The sequence below is a fragment of the Larus michahellis genome, chromosome 2 (assembly GCF_964199755.1).
Source record: "Larus michahellis chromosome 2, bLarMic1.1, whole genome shotgun sequence".
Lineage (NCBI taxonomy): Eukaryota > Metazoa > Chordata > Aves > Charadriiformes > Laridae > Larus > Larus michahellis.
Window position 1 is genome coordinate 91546985 of NC_133897.1, and position 22044 is coordinate 91569028.

At 41.7% G+C, this 22044-nt stretch overlaps 2 protein-coding genes across 8 annotated transcripts in view; one reads left to right on the forward strand and one right to left on the reverse strand.

Moving 5' to 3' along the window:
• Positions 1-5021: 5021 nt before the first annotated feature.
• On the reverse strand, positions 5022-13162 carry CCT5 (chaperonin containing TCP1 subunit 5). The gene is made up of 11 exons (XM_074576216.1): positions 12903-13162; positions 11968-12028; positions 11703-11867; positions 11021-11219; positions 10038-10230; positions 8951-9100; positions 8505-8624; positions 7935-8120; positions 6804-6941; positions 6235-6415; positions 5022-5309 (listed from the first exon to the last, which is right to left on the reverse strand). The coding sequence occupies exons 1-11, from the start codon at positions 13005-13007 to the stop codon at positions 5182-5184; spliced, it is 1626 nt and encodes a 541-aa protein (XP_074432317.1). The 5' UTR covers positions 13008-13162; the 3' UTR covers positions 5022-5181.
• Positions 13163-13219: 57 nt separating this feature from the next.
• ATPSCKMT (ATP synthase c subunit lysine N-methyltransferase) overlaps positions 13220-22044 on the forward strand; it is a 28666-nt gene continuing 19841 nt past the window's right edge. For 2 of the 7 annotated variants that reach the window (XR_012585655.1, XM_074576221.1), the window contains exons 1-4: positions 13487-13812; positions 13927-14210; positions 16451-16588; positions 17769-17819. Coding sequence is in view for 5 of the 7 variants with exons in the window: in XM_074576221.1 (XP_074432322.1) it covers positions 13932-14210; positions 16451-16588; positions 17769-17819 (468 nt within the window). In the remaining 2 variants the exon portion in view is untranslated. Of the gene's footprint in view, positions 13813-13926; positions 14211-16450; positions 16589-17768; positions 17820-22044 lie in introns of all 7 variants that reach the window. The other 5 variants (XM_074576219.1, XM_074576218.1, XM_074576220.1 and 2 more) reach the window with 5 other exon arrangements.

Sequence of the window (22044 nt, forward strand, 5' to 3'; positions counted from 1 at the left end):
AGAGTCAAGACCACCAGCCAAGTCCAACTTGACAAATCAAGGCTAAGGACAAGCCAGGAAGTCAAACCAGCATTGGTATCAGCAAGGCACAGGCATAGTTGAAGCATAGATCAGGAAAGGAGCATGGGCATGGGCCTGAGCTTAACTGCAGCTCTGGAGCAAAAGCGGGAGGGCTTCTCCCTACTCTTTCTCACCCCCAGCACTCTCCCCAGCAGTCTGATTCCAGATGACACAGGTGTGCCATGCCAGAGCTGGCCTTGAGCACAAGTAGCCAAACCCCTGGGATGGAGCGCACGCAGGGCCCTGACAGCAGTGTCGGGTGCTCAGTGAGCACTCAGACACCAGGGAGCTGGCAGACACCTGTTCCTCCCAGTGCCCGTGCTGCTGCGGGGTGGGAGCCTCACCGTAACACACCTGCTGGTCCCAGGTAGCTCAGGCAGGAATCTCATGAGGATGCAGATCGTAGTGCACGTACATCAGGCAGGTATTGCAGGGTCCACATCTTACAGAGAACACACTAAAGCTTTGCTTTCCCCTCCCTCCCCCCCCGCTTCATTTGAATTTAGCAAACTGTGTCTCTTGTATCACAGAGATGAGTTGTTTACAAAGCAAACACCGTCAGTCCATTTAATTGGCTCTTTAACATGGTGAGAAATGTTCCCTGGCACAGAGTTCCTGGGAAAGCCTCCAAGATGTGAAATGGAGAGGTACTTCTATGCAGGGAGGACAAACAAGGCTCGTCTCCCAGACCCAAACCTCACAACTGAATCATCCTTCCTTGGATGATGGTAAGAGTCCAGGGGCGTAGTAACCATCCCCATGGCCAATATAACAGTAATTCTTAACAGTGCAAGGGACAGTCGTGCCATTCTGCCACAGAGGGGAGTAGCTCCCACAGTGCCCTCTCTTCTGTACAGCCGCAGCACAAAGACGTACAGCCCAGGGAGGTTCTGGAGCCAGTCGGCTTAGTTTAGGTAGGTCTAGGTCTAGGTGGCCTAATATCCGGGTGTCTTGATATTGCAGAGAGAGCTAGCAGACCCGCATGTTAGCCAGACTGCTTGACTTGCTCCACTTAAGACCCTGTCTGCGGTTGCCTGTAAGCTTCTCAGATCGGATCCTTCAGGCAAGAACTGCCCACGTTACGAGGCATCTTACCCCATGCAGAACACAGTCAGAAATGATCAAACAACAGGGTGGGTTTTTTTCCTAAGCAAAGGAAAAATAGATTTGTATTAAAAAGGGACAGTTTGTAGAGAAAAAGGCACGCTGTCTCACAGCTCTGCTTCACCCTATTCCTTCAAAAAAATCCACTCAGACCCGATTTTTCTGAATGACCACGGCGCACCCCAAGTCAGAAGCCCAGCCCTGGGGGCACAGCACCCCACAGCTGCTGCGGGCCTGCTGTGCCCGGGAGGGACGGAGAGGACTCTGCTGGCTGAGCTCCTGCAGCCTCGCCTCCTGTGCCCGCAAAGACAAGCACACGTTGGGTCAGCGTGGAAATGCGAGAGATTGGAGAAGGAGCCCAGGCCTGGGAATGCAGCAGGAGAGACTAAAATATAAGGCTGGGAAAAGCTGGCTGGTAACAGGGGAACAAGAACAAGCAGGATGAAGAGGGAGGGCCGGGCTAAGTGCCCTAGGATGATGTGAAAACTACAGGAAAGGTGGGGAGGGACTCTTTATCAGGGGGTGTAGTGATAAGACGAGGGGTAATGGGTTTTGAACTGAAAGAGGGGAGATTTAGATTAGATATTAGGAAGAAATTCTTTACTGTGAGGGTGGTGAGACACTGGAACAGGTTGCCCAGAGAAACTGTGGATGCCCCATCCCTGGAAGTGTTCAAGGCCAGGCTGGATGGGGCTTTGAGCAGCCTGGTCTAGTGGGAGGTGCCCCTGCCCATGGCAGGGGGTTGGAACTAGGTGATCTTCAAGGTCCCTTCCAACCTGAACCATTCTGTGATTCTATGATTTAAGAGGGCACACGGGGCCATTCATGCAACTAGCTCAAGTAACTGAGCCCTTGAGGGGAATTTGGGGCCTTGCTGATGACATATGTGTGCCATGTCAGTGATGCTGGGAAAGACCTGCCAGGCTTCTACAGCTCGCCTTTGAAAGATCTGGCCACAGCCTGCTCGGGCAGCGCTACGCTAATGTTGCCCTCCAGCGGTGCACCTCGCTTTTTCCCTGGAGTAAGGCAGGGAGGGACCATGTCCCCCAGCCCCAAATACGTGGCTAGGCAAGGCTTTTGTTTCCTGATGGTTACAAACCCACCATGATTAATCTGCATATCATTATTCAGATGCGTTTGCTCTGTTTTATTTGAGCAGAGGCAAGCCGCAGCACAAAAGCACAACGCTGGTATTCCCACTGTTCTGCCAAAGCACAAATTCAATTGCTCCTGCTGTGAAAGCGTACCAGTTTGAGCTGCGCTGCTTTCATTAATTTGGCTTAACACTTCCAGTTGCACGTTGCACGCTGTGATGAAAGTCATTTGTCCTCCAATTGCCTCTACGCAACAATTACTGCCAATGCTAACGCTATACATTTGTTATGTTAAAGAGCAGAAGTACAAGCCTCTTTTCTTACAATTTTATCGAAGTTCCATCACCAAGTTTCAGGCTTTCCATACTAAGATCTGGTTGAAGATTAAAAAATACTTATATGCAGAGCACAAAACCTCTATTTCCGTAAGTCAGACCAGTAAAACCACATGGTTTCACAATTTTTAAAATAAGTTGTCCCATGTTCCTAGAGGCTTCTGAATTAGGCAGCAGTTTAGAGTCACAACCTGCCCTTGGAAGAAAATAAAAACCCCAAACCAACACACCACCCAATTCCGACCAGGTCTCTGCTCACACATCCTTAGAAACTACCAGCACGTCATGCTGAACATCTGTCCAGCGTTCCTGACTGTAAGCTCCAAGTTGGTGTGAACCAACCCCATAGACCATCGCAGCCTTTCTTCCCTCCAGCTGCAGCGTTGCCTGCACAGAGCCCTCCCTCCTCTGCCTCCTCCACACCTCCTTGTCAGGACATCCAAAAGCACAGCAGTGGAAGCAACCTGCAGTACTACCTGTTTCTTCTTGGCACCTCACATTTCAAAGGAGACAGGATTTCTAAGCTATGCCGAAAGAAAATGTAACTGAAGTAGTTGATAGGTGAAGCTTTGAAACGATTTGGTAGTGGGATTCACCGGTATGGACAGGACAATCTACTGGCTCTGGCTGGGATGAAGTTAATTTTCTTCACAGCAGCTGGTACGGTGCTGTACTTTAGATTTGTGACCAAAACAATGCTGAAAACACGCCAACGCGTTAGCTATTGCCGAACAGTGCTTGCACAGCATTGAAGCCACCTCTGCTTCTCACTCTGTCCCCGTCCCCAACAAGCAGGCTGGGGCTGCGCAGGAGGTTGGGAGGGGGCACAACCAGGCAGATGACCTGAACTAACGGAAGCAATAGCCCATGCCATGTGTCGTGGTTTGGCAGGACACCACGTAACGCCGTGCTCAGCAATGAACAGCTGGGGAAAAAAGGAGGGGGAAGACACGCAGAGTTTTGGTGTTTGCCTTCCCAAGCAACTGTTCCACGTGATGGAGCCCTGCTTTCCTGGAGCTGGCTGAACACCTGCCTGACGATGGGAAGCAGTGAATGAATTCCTTATTTTGCTTTGCTTGAGTGCACGGCTTTTGCTTTACCTATTAAACTGCCTTTATCTCAACCCACAAGTTCTCACTTGTTACTCTTCCACTTCTCTCCCCCATTCCCTGCAGCAGAGTGAGCGAGCAGCTCTGTGCTGCTGAGCTGCCTACTGGGGTTAGTCCACATCAACAGGGGACAGGAGTTGAATGGAGAAACTACTAAAACGTAATTTTTCTCACTCCCTTACTATCACATGAACAACCTCACCATCAGGTGGGAGGGGTACACTAGTACTATTAAATTATTCCCTTTTAAGTTCTAGCTACACCCCATTTTCTTTTTGTGTTACTGAACAAAGTAAGAGATGGCTCGACATAAGCCACTGTATTTATTCACAATTGCAACCATAAATCGATTCAGAATGCCAGACATCATCAGCAGTAAAGCCGATTAACTGTGTTGTCCACTGAACTGCATGTAAATGAAGCTAATTTGGGAAAAGGCAAAAGATTAACAAAGAAAAACCCAGTACTCACTTTCTAACAGTGAAAATAAAGCTTTGCAGAATTCTTCCTCAAAATAATTCTGGAAATATACTTTATTATATAAACGGTCCATGAACTTTCCCACCATAAAACTTGTTCTTTCTACCCTTCTTTCTCTATCAACACTCAGTGAAGGATTCTGTTCGACTCGAGTAACGTATAATCATAGCAAATAATTAGAAGAAGATGACCTGCTAGCTAACAGTGGTCGGTAAAAGTCTCCTCTATACTACTATACCCCAAAACTTAAAAATTATGCACATGAAATGTAATGCAAGTAATGTTTGTATTTTCAAGACCTATCTTTTGAAATCTGTAAAAAATTGCACATTAATTCCAGTCTTCCACTTGATTCTTGCTAATAATTTCACAAGCAAGACACCTTACTAGTAAATTTTACTCTACCATTCCAAGATCACGCTTGTGACTTACAAAGTAAGGGCACTTAACTGTGGTGGCATTGACAAAACTTCTGGGAAAAAAATCCCACCTGGCTGATTGCGTACATCCCTGAAAAAATTCCTCCTTGCACAGAAATCAGGAACACACTTAAAGGGTAGCACAAGGGACTTGATATATTTAACATAGGAGAATTACTGGAGGCTACAATAATTTCCTGCTTGCTTCACTGCAGCGCGACAGACCTCTTAAAATGAGAACGTGTGGGCTTTGCTCACAAGTAGCTAAGGGAGTCAGCTGCAGGCACAATGGAAAAGGATCAATGGAATTTTATTACTGCATTATCAATATTTTTTTTTTTAGTGTATATTCAAGAAGGGTCTTCTATGAATATGTACACCTGTCTAAGAAAAGATGCAACGATACTTCTGAAACAAGTCTTGAAACCAACAGTGCTAAAGTGTGTTTTATTTCCAACAATTAGCCGTTACAGTATCCGAAACAAAAAGTGTCCAAAATAAATAGCTGAAGATGAAGCATCAGAATACTACCGTCTTCGCTACTGCTGTGGCCCCCTTAATGTTTCCTGCTTTTCAACCTTCACTCTTCAGATTCTCCAGGCCTACGGATGTCATCGATCTTCAGAATCATTCTAACAACCTGAGTCGCCAGAGAAATCTGCTGTTTCTTACCAATCAAGGTTTCTATAACATGCTGCTGCTTCATATCTGCCAAAAAGAAGCAGAAGAATCCAAATCTAGATATAGCATTTAACCTGAGATAGTAATGTACATGTAATTTTAAAGAACATTTCAAGATTATTACTCTTGGCCACCGTAACTGACAAACAATTTGTACAAACTACAGTTTTATGTCTGCGTTCTTACCAAAGGTCTTAGAACATTAAGATCCTAACTCTTTTCCCAACTAAGCCTTCCCCAGTCGCAGCTTTTCACCTTTCCAGATTACTTTTTGAAGAGTACAGTTTCCATCTACAAATATTAGAAGCATCCTAGGGGCTGAGCAACCACTAAAGAAGTGGAAGTTCAAATTCCGTAAAACAGAAACACCTTATCAAAGAAGGGTTATGAATTTACTTAAACACAATGCCTTACATCGTGTTCCAAAATTTACCAACTTCTTTACTGAAAAAAGCAACAGAATAACCCATGTGAAAAGCGTTATGTTGAGATGAACGTAGATTTTCATACACTGGTTTCCTCGTCTTCACACGCTTATTACAGGTCTGTACTTGCATACATACTGGTGTGAGCAACACTACCTATAGATATTTCCAAACTTTTATTTACTTCTTTCACAAGCTGCTTCTCAAAACAGCTGTTTCTAGGGCTGCAGTATAAACTGGATCGCTAGAAGTGCAGTATTGGAAACACAGCCTGCTCTTTCCTCATATGAGTAGCTTTTATTCCCCTACCACAAGGTCAGTCAACATCTTCAACTAAGCTTGCCATCAACTAAAGGTCTTCAAGCAATTATACATTGTCTACCTGATAGACATGCGTGTATCTCTGCACTCACATTCCCATTTATTATGACAAGGGATAAGAGTTCGTAACTGAAGTGATGTGTCTTTTGATCCTGTGAGAAAGAAAACCCTGTTGTGCTCCTCCCTCCCCACACCGCAGTTCTTACCATTTGTTCCTTTCTGCAAACAATCAATGCCGAGGGCAGGATTATTTTCTTTCACTTGCCTAGCCCGCACTTCGGTCATAGTCTGTATTGGATTCATACCACTGTTCTCCGAAAGCGCCATGGGAATTACTTCCAGGGCATCGGCAAAAGCTCTCATAGCATACTGTTCCAGAGATGGGCACTAGGGGAAAAGAAATTTAAATTCGTACAGCTATTAACTCCAATGTTAGAAAAAGCAAATTTTCGCACTAGCTATACAATATATACATGATATGCGGATTTGCTTGGAAATATGTATCTCAATAACTGAATTAATACCTTTGGATGGTATCTACTTGCAAATTAAAACGATTTTAAATCGCTCTTATCATAAAAGGGAAAATGTCCTGGTAACGACTTTTTACAGAGAGGGGAAGGAAACATTTTAACACTGGTTATCAGTCAGTGTCAGAAAGTTCCATAATATGCACTTTCTGGAAGTTCTCTTTAAGTTTTTTTGGAGTCTCTTAAGAGGGACTTGATGCTTATTTTCCCTTCATAAATTAAAGTTGTAACTGTTCCTTTCTTACCTTATCTGCTGCTTCACTGACTGCCAAGGCACAAGAAATTTCAGCTGCACCACCACCATATACGATACGATTATCACGAACAAGATTTCGGATTACACACAATGCATCATGGAGAGACCGCTTTGCTTCTTCAATAATCTGGAATTACAAAATAGCACATATTTTACAACATACACAACTGAAGGCTATGAAGATATATTTCCTAATATAGAAATGCAAATAAACTGCAGAATCTTTTTATGGGTCTAAAGCAGCTCTACTGCTGCTATGTTATACTATTTCAAAATATAAAGTGTTAGACAACCAGTGGCAGAGAAAGCATTAAAAAAATACACACCTTTTTAATGTTATTTGTTCTATAAACTGAAATAAAGACTTACATGATAAGGCTTTCAATCATGCATATTTCAAAGACACAAAACACTTAAATTTAAATGCCAATATTATTTTCAGACTGCAATTTGTGTCAACTCCCAACTTCAACACACGTAGAAGGATTTAACAAGTTATGATAATCTTTAAAACAGTAATTTTGCTTTCCTAAAGGACTCTTCAGACCACAGGTTACGTTCTTTTCTTCCTAAGGTTTTTGCTCAAAGCAGAACCTGACCTATACTAAATCTAATTTAACAGTAACAGCACAACCAAGAACCCGGTTAAGTACATAAGCTTTTAAAATGGTCTCTGTGTGGTTTTTGGTGTGTTTTTTAACTTTTCATTTTTTTTAACTGGACTAAATCACAAGTCACATACCTGGTTCTATAATAAAACTGAATCTTTCAGAAATGGTAATATGTCTTTGCTCATAAAAGCAAATGATCCATGAGAAAAAACAAATAACGGCATCCACAGATAAAACTGTTTCTACATTTATGGACTATATGGTCTAATAGTGAAAAAGCAAAATTTTCATTCAAAAACTTAGGATGTGAACCTAACAAAACACTTCTACCACATAATTACCACTGCCTACAACCCTTCCCTCCCTCTATTTGTCCACACTGCAAGAAAAATTTAGACAAAAAAAAATTCATTCAAATATTCATTCATTCATTCAAAATATGCTTTTGAAAGAACCTGCACATTCATCAATGTATGCATCAAAAATTAGTAACAAACTAAGCACCTCACCATTTTATTTCCTCCTCTAATAAAAATAGTCACAGCTCTGGAATTCTGACACTGTTCAATGACAAGCATTCTGTCCTTTGTCGTTCCAAACGAGATCTCTCGGACAATGCCTGCAAAACCCAGTTTCTCTGCCGTGAGTTCACAGAAACGAGGAACGATGCGTCCTCCAGTTGCAATGGCGATTAACTGAAATCAAACAATCATCAATTATTTAGAGATGACTTTTCCATTACGTTTTTCATAACACAAAATTAGTGGAAGAGAATCTGACAAATGCCCACTCCAAAAGGTTATCTTCCCATCACTTCAAAGCATTTCAGGTGATGCCTTGTTTCTGCGAACAGCGAGGCTAAAGCAGAAACATTCCTAGCCACTTAAAACTTTTAACAAGTAATATGCATATACACCGATTATAAACCATAATCCCATTCGTTGTAGGTTCCCCCCAGTGATTGTTCTGCAATACCTACTGCAGTTCTACCCAGAAAGCCTAAACTTTTAATTGGCATAGCATATTACTTAACACATGTTTGAGAACTGGTACAAAGCCCAGTTTTAGATTTTACTTACTTCTATTTCAGGTCCACCAACCCAACGAACAGCAGGCAGCTCATTCTGGAGCAGCAAGTGATTTGCCTCATCATCAAAACCCCACTGGCAAATAGCAAGATTTGCACCAGTGTCTTTTATCTGAAAGCAACACACAACATCAGTCTTCTGCTCAGAACTAACCAGGCAATGAAAAACAATTTCTTCATGGTTTTAATTCTCCTCACTTTCTCAAAACACAAGCCTGACAAAGAACCATCTGCCACACATAGAGATGAAAGTGAAGTTTAAACCAGGGTGTATCTCTTACCTACATAAACTTAACTTTTATTCATAGCCTTACAACTGCTTGCATGTCGGCTCCTATCAGGATCATTAGCTCACTTCCAGAAGTAAATCAATGCACTATGCTATTTTGTGTAAAGGCTATGAAAAACACTGAAACCAGAAATAATCCTAAAGCCTACCTGTTTCACCATCTCTTCAAACTTTTCCTTTTCATATTTCTGCAGTGCCTTGTAATCTTCCACAGATGTGACATCAAGCTTATGCTTGGTTTTAGGCTTAGGTGGTTCAAATGGACAAGTAAGGATTGCAATTTTAGCATCTTTAAGCTCCTGTACAATTTAAAAAAAAATATCAAGTTAAGTTTTGACCTCAGTAACACCTCTTTCTCATATTTGCACAACATACAGACTTATCCTTCTATCTCTGTGTTTTTAAAGAAACTTGAAGATAATTTGATTGATTCTGAAGTGAAACTAACTATACCCAAACAATTCCATCAAGAGTCTCTCTAGCCCACTTAGAAGAAATTCCACAGCTTCAAGACACTGTTTAAGCGCTTAACAATCTTTACCAGTGATGCTTTTTTATAGTTTAGACTTCTAAAACAAAAAAACCCTTAAACTAAACCATTATTTGCCCTCCTATCTACTGTGACCATTAAGAATACTACGTACTCATCTTCACAGCCATGTTTTATGTGTTACAAGACTGATATTTTCCACCAGATTCCCTTTTGATAGGACAAAGTGTCACCTACTGGAAAGATATTTTAGAATAGTAGAGATTCTAAATTGCCTCCATCTTTCCTGAAGTACGCTGCACAAAGACTTTGGAGACCTTACCTACACCAAATATAATAAAAGGACAGTTTCCGGAGTGTTCCCAAGAGGACAACAAGACAACTCATAAAGCTTAAGAACAGTAGGAGCATCTTTTTATACTGAGTTGCATTAAGCATCTTAAGCACGTTACACACTATAGATGATTATTTCTGCTTCAACATAGAACCACGCACTTGTCCTCACTTAGTCGTGCAGTAATCCCCCCCGCTACTTCTCAATTTCTCAAGACTGATGTAAATTCTAACTTGGTTTCTTCCAACATGAAGAATTTAATGCTCCCCTTTGTTGATATATGGCTGAAAAACCAAGCCAAACCACAACACTGCCTAAATACTTCAGAAATGCTAGCACAGCATTTGAAGTGGGCCAGACAATCTTATTTAAGCCATTACAGATGAGAGATGCACAAAGGGACATCACTTACTTTAGGCATCTGTGGATGACTGAAATCTTTATCCACAATCACTCCTTTAACCAGCTGTGTATCTTCCAGTCTACCTCCAACTTTGCCTTGTACTTTGATCAGCTCAAAATCAACATCCTTACGTTCCATATCTGCTACTGTCAGTACAGCATTTACAGCAATTTCTGCCATCTGTCTGTGACAACGGTTAACTCTACATTTAAGAAAAACAATAAAGTTGCATTGTATTTCCACAGTTTGGAAGAAAAAAGTGATTCTATCAATCTCAAACAGAAAGGGATCACTATAGCAAACGACTTTTGTATGCTGCATTAAGAAGGGGCCCTGCCCATTTGTTCACAGAAATAAAAGATGGTAAAAGTGGGAGAAAACAGAACATGCAATATGTTTTGTCTAAGTAGTCTTTGTGGAAATAGTCTCAAGATACAGATTTGAGACAAGAGAGGAGAATTAACTACTAGAGAAACATTCAGGTCACAGAAACCACTTTTAAGACAGCTCTGCAAAGGAAGCCCTTACAATGTCTAAATTTATAAAATATACAGAGAACATAATGAAAAATGCACCGACGGAACTATCCTACAAATTTTTATTTTTTTTTTAGGAAAAAGAACTCACCAAAACAAACCTTTGAAATATAACACATAATTACGTTTTTAAAGGTTTGCATTACTCTTGGAATTTGCTATCACGCAGAAACCTGGAACTAACAGAATAAGTTCGAATTAAATTGATTTTGCATCTCTTTAACCACATGGAATTGACCCTTTACAGAAAAAGGATTCACAATTTCTTATCCTGAGACATGGATCCATTGAGAAATTAGCCAAAATCAAACATAAAAAAAGCCTTCAGCAGCCACTCCAATAATACAAACAATTTAATAACTCATCAAAACACAACTAAACACCAGGATTTCTCCTTTCAGCTCAAAGTAGTTTTAAGGGAAATGTAAACATTCTTCTAAAGTTTTTGTGACTTACACTTTAGAGCCTAGCGTTGTCTTTGCTGTCTGGATCAGAGGTTCAATGTTCTGTGGATCAACTGGAAAGCTGTCACTGATTTTGTCGAGATGCTCAATAGCAATGCGGGCTGCCTGCTCATAACCATCTGCTATTCTGATAGGGTGAATACCACGATCTAGTAATTGCTCAGCCTGTTCCAGTAAGGCTCCAGCCAAAACTATAAAACAAATTTTTAAATAATGCTTACTCTTCCACAGATTGAAGGATCATTTTCAATACATTATCAAGAGATTAAAAAGTATGCCTTCTGATATTTTCTCTAATATTTTAACAGTTTGAGGTTTCTTAAATGACAAGATAGCCCTAACCAACCCCCTACTTGCTATGCTTAGGAAGAAAACTGCATTGTTAGACCAAAAAGAAGCACGGGCACCAAGGCGGGACAGGTAGAAGATTATGGATGAAAATTATGCAGAAAAATTTTGAAAGAAAAAAGAGGAGTCTCAACACTGACTTCAAATGTAACCATACCTAGAAAAGACAAAAAAGCATCTTTCTGATTAAAAGGCTTCTAATACAATAACTGACAAGAATACTACAGAAAAGCTACCATTACTTCAGAAAAAAATTCTGAAAATAGCTGAAGCAGCTTGATTTTAAAACTGTAAAAGCTAAAGTTAAATTTAAAATCTTTTCTTACCAACAACTCCAGTAGTTCCATCCCCAATCTCATCATCTTGAGATTTAGACAGCTCCACCATAAGTTTGGCTATCTGGTGATCTACATCCATCATATTCAGGATGGTAGCACCATCATTTGTCACAGTCACCTCACCATCTTTGTCCACCATCATTTTATCCAAGCCTAAAAAAACCCAAAACAAACATTCAAAGCGTGAAGGAAAATCCAGAAAATCACCAAAAACAATCACTAGAAAGACCCATTAAAATTATTTCAGAATTACCATTTGGCCCAAGGGATGTTCTCAGAGTACTTGCTACAGCCTTTGCTGCCATTATGTGAGACTATAAAACAAAGGAGAAATAAGTTAAATCATTATCATGCATACCAAAATTCATAATGTTAAACTAAGAAAAATACAGGGGAAAAAAGCTAACACAAATACTGTAATTTAACTGACAACAACCAATTATGATTAAAAAAAAATAAAAATCAACACATGTGTATTGTTTTTATCACAAAAACATTTCCCGTGCCTTTTCTTGCACAGCTTGCACGTGCACCGCCAAGGCATGCAAAGGCAGAGCAGCTAAAATGACAGCCCCGAGGTTTAAAGCCGGGTAGCAACAGAAGCAAGCAACGAGAAGAAGAAGCCAGTATAATTTTGCTCTGCCCTGCTCTTCCATCAGTACTTAAACCATACGCGTTCACGTATGAATCAGCCACGGCCTTTCTTAGGAACAGCGACGGAGCCTCAGATGATGGGGAGGGAGAATAAGGTGTGGGGGGCACTAAACTGTGAGGGGAGCTGAGGAGAGCCTCCCTGCCCGCGGCGACCAGGAGCCACCGGGACGGCGCCACACCCACAGGGAAGACGACCCCGAAGCGACACGACTCAGGGCACGGACACCACACCGACTCTACGCCGCGGGTGGCGGATTCCCAGCCCCAGGGGCGATCGCTTCTTCTCCTCCTCCGTCCTTCCCACACCTGCAGGCCTAGGCCTAGACCAGACTTCAGGCCCCCTGCGCCTGACATGGATCAGAAAACAAGCGCAGGACCACCTCGTCCCAACAGGCTCCATCCTCCCGCCGAGGCCTAACAGCGCCCGCTCCCCGCCCGCCCCTAACGGCGGTATGGCGCGGCGCGGCGCGGCCCGGCCCAGCCCACCCAGCGACGGCCCGCGGGCGGATCGGCCGTCCCCTCCCCTCCGCTAACCTTGAGGGCCTCAAGCCCCATAAGGCGCGTCTTGCGCTCCTGGTCCTTGAGGATGAGGAAAGGGCGCCCATACTCGTCAAAGGCCAGAGTCCCCATGGCCGACATGGCTCCTGCTGCTGCCACCGCTCCCCAGCACCAGACAAGCACGCTCCGCAGACCGCCGCGCCCGCCACCCCGTGACGCAGCACGCTCGCCCGACGTACAAGCGCCGCGCCTGCGCAGCCAGCAACCCCACAACCTATTTCGCGGGCAGGACCTATATGGCGCTTCCGGCCGACCTTTCTGGAAGCATCCGGCAGGGTGGACCTTGCGCGACGGGCCCCTCCCACAGCTGCGGAAGGGGAGTCGGTGGAAGGGGGGGAAGTGGAGGATACTCTATTAGGTAGAACGCGGGCGCCAGGCGCGGCAGCGGCGGGCTGCTCCGGGTGACGTGGAGGAATAGAGACAGAGACACGGCGGAAGGGTGCGCGCCGATCCTCTCCCGAGCGCCTTCAGAAAGGTTTCGTCCCCCCCGTCGTCCCCCCCCTCGTGGCGAAGTGGTATTGCCCTCCCCTATAAATACTGCCGGCCGAGGCGGCCTCTGTTAGTTCTGGGGACTTGCATGTGGGGCGTGGGGAGGTAGCTGGTAGAGGGCCTTGCAGATGGGGGAACGTTGTGCTCTGGAGAAAAGTTCTTCCTGAAGAGAACGAGAGCTGCTGAGGACGTTACCCTGAGTGTGGGCTGCGGGCGGTCCCCGGTGGGAGGGCTCTCTCTGCACCACCCCTCAGCTGTTCCGGGAGCGCTGCTGCCCGGCCGGGGAGGGAGGACTACGGGCCTGAAAGGAAGCTGCCCTGAAAAATGGATCTGGCGCTTCAGCTCCTCAAAAGCACTAACAGTAGCATTTCCCTAGGGGTCTAGGAACCAGCTAGAGGTATATAAGGTTTTTTCCTGATGTCTCATGTCTTTGATACAATATACTGCTATGCTTTTAGCAAGCAACGTAATAAAGCTGTTGGATAGAACACTTTTTAATATCTGTCTTCAGGTGTGATGTCGAAGGTGGTGGTGAAGGAGAACCAGCCAGCAGGCCCCCAGGAGGTGTGCGAGGCTGGCTCCCGAAGGAGTGTTTGGGGGCTGATGGTCACTGCTGGTGTCAGTGGGACCTTGGTGGCCTTGTATGCGGTGGTCACCCCTTTTGTGACCCCTGCACTGAGGAGAGTGTGCCTGCCCTTCGTTCCTGCAACTTCCACCCAGATCCAGAATGTGCTGAAAATGTTAGAAAACAGAAGTGGCTCCCTAGTTGACATTGGTAGCGGGGATGGCCGTATTGTAAGTTATGAATGTTGCCTTCCTTTTGTATTGCCTTTCAAGTGCAAAATGCTTTAGCTGCGGCTGTTGTTGTTTTCTCGTATTTATGAATGTCTTGTCTTTGGCATCCAGTGTTTTTGTTTGAGCCTTAGGAAAAGGCTCAAAGCTGAGAAAGGCTTACATTCAGTTTAGGTGAGTAATCAAAATTTTTGTGCCAGTCCTACCTGCAGCTTCACAAGGTAGTGTGCAAAATAATAACCTCATCCTGTTGGCTGGAAGGATTTGCACTGCATTCATGTGAAAAGGTGCAGTTGAAGTATTGGTATTACGATTGCCAAAGAAACTGTGATTCCACATAGGTCTATAGCTGCAGCATGTGAAACTGAGATTAAATAGCACTGTGCTTTTGGAGCTGCAGCTCTATGCTTGTTGTATAAAGGTGATAGAAGAATAAAAGAAAATGAGAAATGATTAATGGATTACAAGAATAAAAATCCTGGTATTGTAAGAACTGAAGTCTTTACACCTTTGTGTGATGCTGGCTGCCCTGCTTCAAAATGAATGTGGTGGAACTAGCATAATTACTAAGAGAAATAGTGAGAATTGCCAAAGCGATACTGTGCTTCCCGGACATTGTCTGAACCCCTATTTGTGAAATGCGGTGGTGAGGGTATAGTAGAGAATGGTGTGGGTTTTTCTGTAGGTGCAATGTTTTGTGTTCCATTTCCTAAATGTCTGCTTCAAGTAAATTTCAGCAACAGGATGGTGCACTTAGTGGGTTTTTGATTGAAACAAGTAAGTTCTTGAACGCTACCTTTGTCCATATTTCATTTGAATGAGTGAACCATTTGTCCACACTAAAAAAATTGATTTGGAAATCCAGATCTGTGAAGGTGGCTTAGGAGTTGTGCCCAAGTAGGAAACAGAAAAGCATGTAGGTATGAGAGAACTGGAGTTTCTGATGCCCTCTCTGCTTAGCATTTTGGCTGTTGACCCTCATCTGAGGCACCTAATTTGTCTAGGTACTGTGTTTTTAATTCTGATTTATATATATATGTGCCTAAATGGAGACTGAGGACTACTTGGAGGGCCAGGTGCCTAAAATGGAATGCATGGTGTTGCCTTAACGCATCTGTCCTGAAAAAAGTTGAGCTTCTGTTCAGATGCTTTTAAATAGTTCGCACTTACTCGGTTATAATTGGTGGATAAATGTTTTTATTTCCAAACATGGTAAAAATGTCAGATTTTTTAGTATATTTGCAAATGCTGTGTGCATGATAGAAGATGCATTATTTTAGTAGCGTGAAACACACTGTTCAGATAACGCTGTTTGAGAAGTTCTGTTAACAAATGTGTACTTCCTGATTTCACCTTGCCTGTTCTGTAATTCATAGTTCGTCAGTCTTTTCCTGATCCAAGTGTTTAAGCCTTTTAAATTCTCACTTAAACTTTCATTCTAGAAACTGGTGCCTTTTAGTATTTTCCTTAATTTTTTTTCTTTTTCTAAAAAATTGGTTGGTTTGGATCTTTTTTGAAGGTGCTTGCAATATAGTTTAAAAATTCTAAATCTTAAAGTCTAATTTAGAGGAATGTCTTTGAAAATCTATGTGTTATCTGAATTACCTTTTGCCTTTTAAAATGATATATGAAGCTTAACATTGGGTGAAAGTGGTATTGTGGATTTATGTGTGTGGGTTTTTTCAATTTTTTAGCTGACGTTTAAATTTTTGACCTACATCTTTTTTTAAATGTGGGTCAACAGGTTGCTTTCATACTCTTTCTATTGGTAGGTCATTTTGACTCTGATTCAGGGATCTCTCAAGTGCCTACCAATCACTGCTTTTCAAATAAGTTAAGTGCTCCAATTTTGAGCATATCTGCTTGTGTATTTATTTCACTGTTCTCTCCATGGTCAATTTTGGTACTCTTTAATTCCAAGGTAGTGTCATGAATATGTTAAATTAAACTTTTACGTAAATTGTAGACTTACTACAACCTTACAGCTTTGCCCTGTGAATGTTTAAGTGGTTCATTTTGTTGGTCTGAATATATCTAATAATTTCAATGGGACTAATCATAATAGTAAAATGTAGTTTGAGTTTTTGTTCGCTATACTGCTAATATGTTGGGGATTAAAACCTGAGTGATTTACAGAAGTGCATTCTTTTAATTTATATTGTAAATAAAACCAACTGTGTGCTCCTGTTTAGATGAACACACTTTCTCCGTCTCTAAGTGAAGATTTGTTTTCTTCCTTGTAGGTGATAGCAGCTGCAAAAAGAGGATTCAAAGCTGTTGGTTATGAATTAAATCCCTGGCTAGTCTGGTACTCTAGATACCGTGCATGGAGAGATGGGGTACATCAGAACACCAAATTTTATATTTCAGACTTATGGAAGGTAGGTGGTGAAGTATGTGAGAATGAATCTGGGATGTTTGAGAGATTTCCATGATTTGGAGATACTTTCTTCAAAGAACCAGAATACTGTCTGGCCACAAGGTGCTGCATTGGGCTTTGAGAAAAGTACTTGAGCCCATAGAAACGAGACTCACAGCACAATACACTGCTCTGCTGGTTTTGTCCTTCAGTGAAGTGCTGTCCTTTTTCAGTACAGACTCCTCGAGCACACTATGTCATGCTTGTGCCTGATGAATGATGTGGGGTGCTGTAATGTCAGGCTTCACTGGCAGCTGATCCTGTGGAGTCAGTAACAAGACCCTTATTCACCTAACGTGCAAGATCACAATCTCATCTGACGTTTCATTAGATGCGTTCTTTTCTCACTGTGCAATGTGATACATGGTTTTGAGTGTTGCTTTAAGGTAACATGTACATGTGACTGAGATTTTTTTTCTTCACGATTTTCAATCATTTGAGTCACAACTGCTTCTTTACTGCTTTTTTGAGTCATATTTATGTGGGCCTCTCCCCTGCTATTCCTGTCAAAGTTCTGGGGTTTTTTTGTTTGTTGTTTGTTTTTTAATTTTATTTTACTTGGGTGGTGGTGGTGGTGTTGTTGGTTTGCGTTTTCGTGGCTTTTTTTTTTTTTTAAGAATGGCATTTTGTAATGGATAAAGTGGTACCAGGAGTTTTGGGGAAAAGCGTAAATGTACTGTTTATATCTTTGTTCTGAGAGGAGCCTAGGAGGATTTTCAGGGCACTGACTAGAAGAACCCAGGCATTGGAATGCCCGGCAAATTTTTATAGCTAGCTAACATTTAACAAAAGTAGGGGCAAACTTAAAACGTACAACATTTTAACATATATAGGAGCTGTAGAAGAACTTAGCCACGAGTAAAGTCATGTAGGTATTTTCCAAAATAATACTTCCTGTGCTACTAGAATTGATGCCATATTCTTGGACAGGCAGTAGAATTTTTTGTTTTTCAGCAGTATAAAGTTGTCTTTATGTGGAAATTTATGTGATGCAAAGTTGATATTGGAGTTCCTTTCTTATTCTTGTTCCAAATCCCTGTTGAAAGAAGTGCAGCTAGAAGGATTAGGGGAAAAGAATGGTGAGAACTTCTCCAAGCATAAATGCCATTTTCATTAAGATTTGTTCTCAAATTTTATTTTAGGTTTCTTTTTCACGTTATACGAATGTTGTTGTTTTTGGGGTACCTCAAATGGTAAGTTTACTATTTTTTGCATTGTTTAATTATTTTAATATCAAGGCATTCAGTGTTAGTATGTTCATCTGCAAAATGAACCAACCTGCAGAATGTCAAATGTAGTTGATACTAATATTTTGATACTTAATTGTTGCTTATTAATGTTACCATGGTAAAACCTGGGATAGTATGCAGACTGGAGCTCTGAAAATATATGTATTTTTTTGAGAAGTATTTTCTGTCCATTAGTTCAGAACCAAAATGAAAATGGCTGTGCTAAAGTTGCTAGGGGGGGAAGGTGATAGATTAGTTCTTGAAAATTTCAGTTTTTCGTACTGGAAAACCGTCGAGTTTGCAGGGAGAGAATGGAGTAGGAAGTTGTCTACAGCTGATTTTTGGGAACCTTGTTAGAGGATTGAACTTACGTTCTTTTCCAAAAAACACATCACCCCAAATAGGCCAGCAGCTGGTGTATTAAAATAATCCTTTGCCCATGTTAGACTGTGAGGGTATGGGAAGAGAGACAGATACTCAAGTATAATTGCTAGAGTACAAGTCTACAAATTCTTTGCCTTTTACGAAGGCTTTGTAGCTTGTGTTCATTGCGTGCCTGGGGAAAACGCGTTCTTCAAAACCGGTGTAGAAATTGAGTTGCATAGTGACTGCTTTAGTGATATATTCGATACATTCCATCAGGCTTTACATTCACTTTGGCTTTCAGCTTGATCTAGTTCTCTTTTTCCTAGAATAGAAAAAAAATCTTAAATATTTAAATATTCTTGAAGTTTTGATTTAATATTAGAATATTCTATATAGGTTGAATGCATGTGGAGGAGTAAAACAGAAATATCCCATAAATGCTACTGTGTTGCTTCTTGCTCTGCTAAGGCAGATGTGGGATGAAATGGGTAAAGAGATTTATGTGATGCTATGCTGTACAACATACACCAATTATATTTCTGTAGTAGTAAGAGGAAGATGGAACAAGAGGTGTAATAAAACATCCTTATTCTCTACTTTGTCTTTAACAGCATTGGAATTAAATACCTACTTGAGATTCAAATTGTAACTCATGGTGGAAACTGAAAACACTTTATTTTTTTCCCCGCCCTGCTTTTTTGGGTTGCATATTAGTGAGAACTATGATGTTACTTGTGCTACAGATGTTGCCAGGTTTGTATGTTATGTATCTAGCTTGGGTTCCAGGAGAGGGCAGTATAAATATTTGAATTTGCAGTCAGAAATTCTGCAATTGCACTGAGGGGCAGGTGAAGAAAGATATTTCAGTAAACTAGAAATAAACAAATGCCCTGGGGAAAATGTGAGTAAACGTAGCAGAAATACTGGCTTAACTTTAAATGTAACAGTATAAAGTGAGATAAATTAGTAACAGCTGTGATAGAAAGAGTAGCTATAGGGCTCAGAATAACTTCAGTAAATACTAGGCTAAATTATTCCAATAAAAATACTCTCATAAATGTAACAGTTACAAACACATAAACTACTGTGTTTCCTGAGCATTTGTTTGCTCATGATCCCCTTTAAATTTACTGTGGAAGTTGTGGATGCTTAGTCTCCTGAATGACTAAATTGATTTTCTAGAAACTGTAATGCATTTTGTCTTTTTTACTGAGAGCAATAGATCTCTTTAGCTTTTTTTAATAATACTGGTCTGATTTGATGCTGTCACACAGTGCTTTTATGTCGTATCCAAGATTAGTTTACAGAACTTGGTTTTATTGATCTTCAAGGAAGACTAAGACCTCTCTGTTCTTGCAAGCATCTGGGGGAAGGTGTGTTTGTCTGAGTCACTGCAAAGAGACTTTTACTTGCTCCAGGTGGGATGACAGAATTCTTTGCAGGTGTTTGTGTTCACAGCTTCTGTGTATTTTAACTGATTATATACTGTACAAAAGGTTTATTAAACTGTATATCTATGCAGACATACAAAAAAATCCAACCCACTTTGATATAAAATACAGTATGATTATAACACCTAATACTACTTAGAGATTTAGCTTAAAAACTACTTTGGTTCAAGGATACAGTTCTTTTTGACTGAACTATTAATGAAGTTTTCCAATTTGAGGTAATATTGACATGAGTTGTCAATAATTTTCATAATTGTTCATTAAAAATTAGGCTATGTCTATATTTGTTATTTCTGTAACAACTTAGTCCTTCCTTTTCTGGTGTCTCAGCTCAGTTTGAGACACCAAAATGGGCTTATTTTTCTAGTTTATTTAAGGTGTGGTAGCAAAAATGTTTAAAAGCATTTGCTGTATGGATGAAAGCAGAGCACAGAATGCTTAAAAATATTCAGCGGCAACTCTTTGATATATTAGATCTATGACTATAATTTTCCTAAAATATTCCATTGTAAGCTTAAATGCAGCTATAATGGGATGTTAGATCAAAGGCACACCCTGCATGTATGTGATAGTGGGAGGTATCTGCAGCCTTTGGAAATACATTTTTTTGAGTCAGCCTTGTTTTCTAATAATGTTCTGTTGTGTTTTTTCTTTTTTTTCTGAATTTTTAATTTCTTTTGTGTCCTTTGTGATTTAAATTGAGCTGTATTTGTTTTAACTGTTTAATATCTAAATGCTATGTCATGTTATCAAAGTCAATAGATTTTTTACATGTAATAGAAGTCAGTTGTGGAGCTTGCCGTTATAATTACTCCCTGAGATAGATGCAGTATGTAAGAATAAAAGGAATTCCAAATGGATGTGCACTGATCTACTTAAGTGTAACATCATACTTTTCCAAAGGACAAAAATGTCTGAATCTATCAAGTTTCATTTTTTTAGAACATAATCACTATCTGGGTTGGGAAAGAAATTTCTTTGAAGTCTAGATTGATTAATTCATTTTTCAATCCATAGCAGAATTATAAAGTGCTTATTGGAGATAGAGTATCTGACTGGGCAGGGTGTTGCGCTGTTCTGGAAAAGTAGTTATATTTCCTTGGCTTTCATTATCTGCTCAATTTTTGCAGATGGAGGAAAGCTGGACTATAGGCCTTTGACCAAGGAGAGCTGCACAGTGGTAGTTGACAAGGTCCCCGACAGCATCCTTCTCTCTAAATTGGAGAGAGATGGATTTGATGAATGGACTCGACTCTTCGTTGGATAAGGGTTTGGCTGGATGGTTGCATCCAGAGGGTAGAGGTCAATGGCTCAATGTCCAGATGGAGAACAGTGATGAGTGGTGTCCCTCAGGGATCCATATTGGGACCAGTACTGTTCAGTCTCTTCATCAATGACAGACAGTGTGATCAAGTGCACCCTCAGCAAATTTGCAGATGACACCAAGCTGAGTGGTGCCGTTGACACACCTGAAGGACGGGATGCCATGCAGAGGGACCTGGGCAGGTTTGAGAAGTGGGCCTGTGTGAACCTTATGAGGTTCAACAAGGCCAAGTTCTGCACCTGGGTCAGGGTAATCCCCAGTACCAGCGTGGGCTGGGGGATGAAGGGATTGAGAGTAGCCCTGCTAAGAGAAGGACTTGTGAGTAATGGTGGATGAAAAGGTGGAGGTGAGCTGACAATGTGTGCTCGCAGCTCAGAAAGCTGCATCCTGGGCTGCATCAAAATAACTGTGGCCAGCAGGTTGAGGGAGGTGATTCTCCCCCTCTGCTCTGCTCCGGTGAGACCCCACCTGCAGTATTGCGTCCAGCTCTGGAGTCCTCACCACAGGAAAGACATGAACCTGTTGGAGTGGGTTCAGAGGAGGGCCACAAAAATGATGAGAGGGCTGGAGCACCTGTCCTATGAGGACAGGCTGAGAGAGTTGGGGTTGTTCAGCCTGGAGAAGAGAAGGCTCTGGGGAGACCTTATAGTGGCCTTCCAGTACATAAGAAAGATGGGGACAGACTTTTTAATAGGACCTGTTGCGATAGGATGAGGGTTAGTGGTTTTATACTAAAAGAGGGTAGATTTAGAGTAGATATAAGGAAGAATTTTTTTACGATAAGGGTGGTGAAACACTGGAACAGGTTGCCCAGAGAAATGTTACATACCCCATCTGTAGAAACACTCAAGGTCAGGTTGGACGGGACTTTGAGCAACGTGATCTAGTTGAAGATGTCCCTGCTTATTGCAGGGGAGGTTGGACTAGATGACCTTTAAAGGTCCCTTCAACCCAACCTATTCTATGTGCTGTTTCATACAGTACCTCTGCAGGGACTGACATGCATTTGTTAACAGGCTGGAGCCAGCAAACCTCATTTTCAATAGTA

Bases quoted from the DNA above. Each gene is read 5' to 3' on its own strand.
- CCT5 (XM_074576216.1), bottom strand. From the start codon at position 13,007: ATGTCGGCCATGGGGACTCTGGCCTTTGACGAGTATGGGCGCCCTTTC. The intron at 11,868-11,967 runs GTAATTCTGAAA...GGGTTTTTTTAG, and splicing joins AACATCCCTTGGGCCAAATG to GCTTGGATAAAATGATGGTG. The intron at 6,416-6,803 runs GTAAGAAAGGAA...CTTTTCCCCTAG, and splicing joins TCAGTGAAGCAGCAGATAAG to TGCCCATCTCTGGAACAGTA.